The following is a 7,329-nucleotide window of genomic DNA, read 5'->3' as shown; positions in this document are numbered from 1 at the left end:
TGTCTTGTCCAACTTTGGATTCCCAACCGAGATGGTGTATTCCGGTTGGAAGTGTTGATTTGTTCAACTTTGTTACAGCCGAGATGGCTATTTCGGTTCATGAATTGGTCTTGTTCTGCTGAAGTACTTAAACCGTGTTATGTATTCCGGTTCAATGAGTTATACCGAGATGTTTTGCTGAAGACAGAACTGATTACAACCGTGCATACACTTGCAAAAATTTGAATTTTCATTGATAAGAAATTCATTACAAAAAGTGGGGACCAAGCCCGGTTACATCAGCAGTGTTGAAAGCAAAAATACAAAAGAGAAGAAAATTAAACTAGAGGGGATAGATGAGTGAATTCGTCCTCGCCGGCTTCAAGGTCAACGGTTGGACCGGTATCTTGTTCACCGGGCTCCTCATTGCCGGGCTGCTCTTGCACTTCGGCCTCTTCTTCCTCAGAATCTGCCTCCCCGTCCCCATCTTCAAGTCCCTCCTCGGCCTCAGTCTGTAAAGCGCTGAAAACATCGTTGGCATATGGCACGAGATAGACCGGTAGTGAAGCTTTGGGAGGATTGGCAAAAACGTCGGTGTCAGAGCCCTGGCCGAGCTGTTCGCAAGCGGATTTCCAGCCAGCCTTGAAGTATATGTCTTGTGTTGCAAAGACTTGCTTCTGGTAATTCTTCTCGGCCTCGTTGAAACCTGCGTTGTTGGCAGCCCGGCAAGCCTTCCTCTTCTCCTTCTTCAGAGTGTCAACCTCGGCCTGGAGCTCGCTATGTTTTTTCTCGGCTGCATTCAGTTGACCGAGCAGCCTGTTATTATCATTGTTGGCCATCTCGAGAGAAGCTTTAGCCCGGCCGAGCTCGGCTTGAAGGCTTTCAACCTGGCTGGCAGTGTCATTGGCTTTCTGCCTAAGCCGGTGGATGCGCTCCAAGACCAAATGTTGTTTCTGAATGGCCTGCACAAAGAAACAAAGTACATCAGAAAGGGGACCGAGCAAGAAGGACCGAGCAAACACTTGTGAAATGTTAAAAAGAACGTCGACTTACCCTGGCCATGGACTTCACGGAAGATTTTACCAGCCGGGTGTCAGGGACGTGGTCACTGCCTACCACGTCGCCCGGTAGGAGAAATGCTTTGGAGAGATCGAAGGCGAGCAAGTGTTCTTTGTCAGCCTTGATCGAAGCAGTCGCCGGGATGTCCTGTCCCCGGTGCTTCAGCTGAGGACGCCAAGCGGGCACGGGAGCAGGGGTTTCAGCTGGATGTTCGGTTGTCAGCTCGGCGACGAGCTCGGCGGAGGGATCTGCCCTTGGTCTTTTTCTAGCCCGGCGCGCTTCTCTGGCAGATTGCCCGGCAGCTGGAACTGGAGAAGCAAGGGCTACCACGGCTGCACTCGATTGACCGGCAGCCGGGGAGCGGGTGGTTACGCTCGGTATCTCGGCTGAGGTCGCGGTTAGAAGGTTTTTGATCCGAGATCTTTTGGCCATTTCTTGCTCGTCGGTTAACCGGATTAATGGGACGTCTGGTAGGGTTGGATCTGGAGGAGGCGAAGGAGCTCTGAGGAAGTCGGTTACTCTACTCCGGCGCGGAGCAGAATATCTGTAAGTCGGTGTGTAGCCGAGCAACTCGTTGCAGTCTCGGTGACGGTACCTAAGCACGGCCCGAATTGCCTCGACGTTGGGGAATTGGTAGTTGGCTTGCAAGGCTTGGATAGCTGCAAAAGAAACAGGGAAACCGGTTAGTTAAACTAAAGAATTAAGTTCACCGAGCAAGTTTGAGTGGCTTACATGAAGAACCGAAGTCCTTGCTTATGAACCAGCCCGGCACCTCGGCTGTTTCGTAATTGCCGGACACCCAAAAAAAATCATCGTCGTGCATATCTTTGTCCGGGGTGCCGGTTACGATTTTTTCCTTGCCCGGTCGTATTTTCAAGTAGTAAGCTAGGCCGTCACCGGTGTGGCCCATTGTGTATTGCCTCAATATCTCGGCTAGGCCTAAGTTGGTGCCTAACCGTTGGTTCAATTCGTGAACGCCGTTGATTATTCTATAAGTGTTGGTGGACACCTGTGTGGGTGCTAGCCCGGTGCGGCGGAGGAACTCGGTTATAAGAGGGTTGAGCGGGAAACGAAGACCCCCTTCAACGATGGATAGCACGGTGAAGGGGCACTCCTCCCTACCCCAAGGTGTGGTCTCCTCTTCTGCGAGCTGCAGGTGGACATCGGCCGGGACGCCGTAGTCCTCCCTGAACGTAGCCAGCGCAGCCGGAGTATCCACTAGGAAGCGGAACTTCCCCATTTTTGGCCGGCTTAGTGTATCCCGGCTGAGGGGTTTGGCTCTGGGTATTGGATGTTGCCCGGTCCTGAGAGCCTCAGGAATGACAGTGGTCCCCTTGGACTCTGCAGGAAAATGATGGCAAGTGTTAGCGCGGTCGCGCGAAGGTGCCGGATTTAGCTCGGTCATTAAGTGTGCCAAACCACCTCGGTTGTCTATTCTATCTAAGGAGCCCGGTCGCCCAAGCGGACCAGATGTTAGCCCGGTTGAACGGCCAAGTCCTTTCGTTATCTCGGTTTTCATCTTGGTTGAAACAAACATGTTGTTATCCCGGTTTGGTCGGTTTTTTGGATCAAAAGAAGGCCCAAAGCCCGGTTCACCCCAGTTCTTCAGTGTTCTTCAGGAAGACGAAGAACACCAAGAACAGTTGGGGCGTTTGGGACGGATTCCATGGCCTTTGCCCTAAATGCTACGTTTTTGTGCCCTAATGTGTGTAAAGTAAAAGAAAATAGTAACATAAGAGGGATTGAGTATCTTACCTGTGAAGGGCTGAAGGTGTTCTTCCTCAATACGAAGAATGGCAGAATGGCAGTCGAGCTTGAGCTTCAGAATCGTCAGAGATGGAGGCAGCAGTAGAAAAAAAAAGTGGAACGATGGGGGGGAGTTTGTATAGGCGAAAGAGACCGCCCAAATTCAAAATCTGACAAGAACGGCGGGTTGGCTTCTCGATGACCAATGGGAGCACGCCACGTGTCCCCATTTATGGCTACGTCAGGATTGAAGCGACGGGATGAAGAGACGAAGAGCCAGCCGAGCTACTTTCGACGAAAAGGCTGTAAGCCGAGGAACATGACTGGGGAAGGATAGCAGATTAGCTCGGTGAAGGCTTGGCGTCTTGACGACCGGAGAGATGTTATCTCGGTCGAAGTGAATAATCCCAGTCACGCTTCCGCGGACGGAATTAAGGGGCAATTGAGAGGGTAATTTATGATCTGGGGTTGGGCCGAGATATTGACCGATCAGGTTGAGAGCCCAGCAGCGCACTGGGCCGAGATGATCCACTGTTCGCCCAGAGAAGGGGAGCCAAAACTTGGGCCGGGCAGAGTTTGGATCGAGCGAGTGCCACCCCGGACCGTATAGAAATTGCTCGGCCGGGAAGCGACCGGTCAGACCGGGATGTTCGGTCCGAGGATGGTCGAAGCCAGGCATGCTGAGAGACCGGCGCCCGGAAAGGCGCGGTCAGCCGAGGTAGTTGATTGACCGGCAAGAAGGCCGATCAAAGTAAGTATCCGGGCTAGGCTCGGCCGGGATGCCACTTAGCCCGGTCCTCCGTTTGTTTATCCGGATAGGCGCTTAAGGTATGAAGCATGGTACGACCGAGGTAGGGCAGCTCGGCTGCCGAGCTCCAACTGTGCTGACAGGCAGTTGAGGGCAGGTGATGAATGGCATGGCTTATGCTGACAGATGGGATAGCAGAGCCACGTGTCAGGAGATGACAGGGAGTGGATATGGGGCTCAGAAGGTATATAAGCATGTCTGCGCCCCCCATACGCAACAGACGAACATCTCTGTAAGAAAATCCTTACACTAGAACACTCTCTCCCTTCTCTCTATTCCCTCTAAGGTGTGTGCTAATTTGACCGTCGGAGGGTGTTTCCGGCTACACACCGCCGGGTAGCTCACCGTTATTTGCTCGCAGGTGATCAGATATCGACGGAACTCGGAAGAAAGGAATAAGGGCTAGTTTGCCAAGTCCAAAATAATTCAAAAAGCCAAAAAGTTATACAAAAAGTAAAAAAAGTCCTTACTATTCACGAATAAAAAATATTAAAAAAATATTTTATATATTTTTATAATATAAAAGTTTGATCAAGCTCTGTCAACCGTACTTGTGAAGTAGAAAGGCATTATATACTTTTTAGGCCAAAAAAAAAAATTACATATGTAAAGTCACAAAGTTTGATGATAATGTTGGGCCCCTGGGGGCCCACTAAGAGTTCTGTTTTGATAATTCGAACCGTGAATATGTAGAACTCGTCGAGTAATATATGCTTGTAAAAAATCACGTTGATCGGATATCGTTAACTATATGATCAAATTAGTTTTGTATAAACAAAATGGATGGTGTGATAGTTAATTGTTGAAAAAATACTAATCCGAACATATAGTTATCGATATCCGATCAACATGATTTTTTACAGGCATATAATACTCGACGAGTTGTACATATTGAACGGTTCATATTATTAAAATGGGACCCATGGTAGCCCCCACAGACAGACCATCACTGTCCAAACACTTTGCCCCGATGAGGCAATTATTTTCTGTGTAAGACATGCTGGGGCAACTGGGCAGCCATACAACCAATTAACTTTCTTTCACTATACACTTTATTTGTACAATTTTTTATTACACATTTTTTTTTTTATAAAAAGATAAAAGGTTAACCCAAATATTCATCTTTTTTTTTTCTCAACTTTTTAGTTTAAAAAGACAAAAAATACACTTATTTAGGATGCCCCAAAGAACTTGACACATTGAAACAAAATGTGAACTATAGGAGCCCTTAAATTTCCTTTAATGGGTAACAAACAAAAAATTAAGTCATGACTAAATTTGGCATATAATATAATAATAATACAACAATGATTCATTCCACTAATTTGGAAGCACTAATTGACCACTAATGAGGTAGAAATTCAAAAAAAAAAAAAAACACAAGAGCAAAACATCCCATTATATGAGACCCATACCACTTTAAAGCTATTAATACTCCTCTTTTTAGTGGTCTCACTCATTTTTGATAATAATAACATGCCATGTGAAGAATGTCCCACAAATTAGGCAAATTTTTGTTGGATTTGATTTCTTTATCTTTTTAATAATGATTTAAATCATAACTATTAGGAAAAATTTAGCTAGATTTGATCTTATATTTTCTTGGGTACTTTATAGGTGCACCTCTTGTTTTGTTGAATTGATTGACCTGTCTATATTGCATGTACATATACTACAGAGTTGTTTGAGATTTGCTTATTTAGTATATTTTTTATTTTTAAAAATGTATAAAAAATGAAAAAAAGTGATAAATAAATATATTTATTTAAATCATTTTCAAACAACTTATAAAAAAATCAATTAGCTTATTTGGTTTGAGTTTTCTAAATTCACTTTTTAAAAATTTGAAATTTTTTTATTTTTCATATTTTTTTTTTTGTTTTCACTGATTTTTTTTAATATTTTAAATAAATTTTGAAATTTTTAGATACACCTAACATAAATACACTTAAAAAATATAAAATTTGTGAAAAAATCTTTAAAAAATTCACTAAATGTCAAAACTACAAAAAAAAAAAAAAAATAATTCAGTATATTTTTTGTATTCTTGTGTATCTATTAATTTTTTAAAATATTTTTTTACAAATATTTTATTTTTTAGATACACCTAAGTAAGATGTATACAAAAAAGTCAAAAAATTATTTAAAATTTTAAAAATATTCACTAAAATAAAAAAATATGAAATATAAAAAAATATAATTTTAAAAAAATTAAATCTAAAAAATTAAAATCAAACATAGTGAATGTGATTTTATAGAGGTCATATGGAACTTCAATAATTGTAGCATTGGGCAACATATGTGGTGCCCCCCCCCCACCACCACACACACACACACACCCCCCCCCCCCCAACACACACACACACACCCCCCCCCCCAACACACACACACACACACACACATCACTCCCATCACCTCCCCCCCAACACACACACACACACACACATCACTCCCATCACCTTTTTATGTAGGGCATGTAATAGTCACTTCTCTGACTTTTGCATGTTAATCCTTTAGTTTTAGTAGTGGTTTGTCATTTTCGAAAATTATAATTTGCTTGGGAAACAAATATATGTGCTGTTTATATTTTAATTTTATTAGCAGATTCACTGAACTTTTCCAACTCTTCTCTTTTATGTCTAGTTTTTGTATAATGATGATATCACATTAATATTGATACGTAATATTATCATCTAATAAATTATAATGTAAAAAAGTGAATCTCCACATTAAAATATAATTACTCATCCAACTCAACTCATTAACACACTCATCTGCATAGTGAGATACATTATGATTGATTGAAAAATTTTGATTGAATAGTAATACTATGTATCAATAATCATGTAATATGTTATAATAATTTTTTTCTTCTCCTGTTTGGGATCCTTCTAGAAGCAACTTACTTTCTCTTTATCTTAAGAATTGTAAGAGCAATTAAACATTTTGCCATGTAAGTTTTACTAGAAGAAAATGATGTGAGAAAATGATAGATGCATATGAGAAGACGTAAAATAAGAACATAAAATATGAACCTTAAATATGAACCTTTTTAAAGTCTTACAGGAATCAGAGGATGTAAGAGAAGTGTTATGAAAATTGATAGAAGTGGAATGTCTTCCCATCAATAGGAAGGTGGATTGTCAAACTAAAATAGTGATACCTTTTTAAGCATAAGTTTATGTAACTTTGCAAAAAATGGTTCATAATTGGCATGGTAACTTATAGTAGTGTTTGAATAATGAATTTACGGAGAGAGAAAAAGAATAAGAAATATAAATTAATGGGTTGTTTGGGATGATCTAAATAAGTGTACTTTTTGTCTTTTTAAGAAAAGATGTGCAGAAAAGTAGAGAGATGATGTGATAAAAAAAGATAAAAAGTGTGTACTTATTTAGGATAGCCAAACTTGGCCTAAATGCAATAATCTAAAAGCATAATGAAAAAATAATATAGGACCTTGTTTGGTACAAATTATTATGACTAAAAAGCAATAATCTAAATGCATATAATCAAATCATATTTATTCCAACTTTACAATAATCATTTATTTAAATTAGTTTTTTCATAAACAATAATGAAAAGTTTCACCAAATACTCTTAACACAATTTTGTGGAAAAACAAACAATCATAATCACCTTAAAATTATCAATAATGTTAAAGATTAAGAACTAAGACAATCTTTCTGTAACAACCCTCGTCACTGTTTACTGATTAGCCACTGATTATCGTTAAA

At 41.2% G+C, this 7,329-nt stretch overlaps 1 protein-coding gene across 1 annotated transcript; it reads right to left on the bottom strand.

The window, feature by feature from the left end:
* Window positions 1-211: 211 nt before the first annotated feature.
* Window positions 212-5,052, bottom strand: LOC145799226 (uncharacterized). The gene is made up of 4 exons (XM_082888762.1): window positions 5,008-5,052; window positions 2,794-2,857; window positions 1,033-1,697; window positions 212-941 (listed from the first exon to the last, which is right to left on the bottom strand). The coding sequence occupies exons 1-4, from the start codon at window positions 5,050-5,052 to the stop codon at window positions 318-320; spliced, it is 1,398 nt and encodes a 465-aa protein (XP_082744888.1). The 3' UTR covers window positions 212-317.
* Window positions 5,053-7,329: the final 2,277 nt, after the last annotated feature.

The sequence above is a fragment of the Camellia sinensis genome, chromosome 9, assembly GCF_055761805.1.
Source record: "Camellia sinensis isolate YWXY chromosome 9, ASM5576180v1, whole genome shotgun sequence".
Taxonomy (NCBI): Eukaryota; Viridiplantae; Streptophyta; class Magnoliopsida; order Ericales; family Theaceae; genus Camellia; species Camellia sinensis.
Note: the sequence above shows the minus strand (reverse complement) of the source record. Positions and strands in the feature narration are given on the sequence as shown.

Excerpts from the sequence above, each read along its gene's own strand:
- LOC145799226 (XM_082888762.1), bottom strand. The coding sequence starts at position 5,052 with ATGAGTGAGACCACTAAAAAGAGGAGTATTAATAGCTTTAAAGTG. Across the intron at positions 2,858-5,007 it reads GTATTAATAGCTTTAAAGTG|CTCAAGCTCGACTGCCATTC; the intron begins GTATGGGTCTCA and ends ACGATTCTGAAG. Across the intron at positions 942-1,032 it reads CCGTGAAGTCCATGGCCAGG|GCCATTCAGAAACAACATTT; the intron begins GTAAGTCGACGT and ends TTCTTTGTGCAG.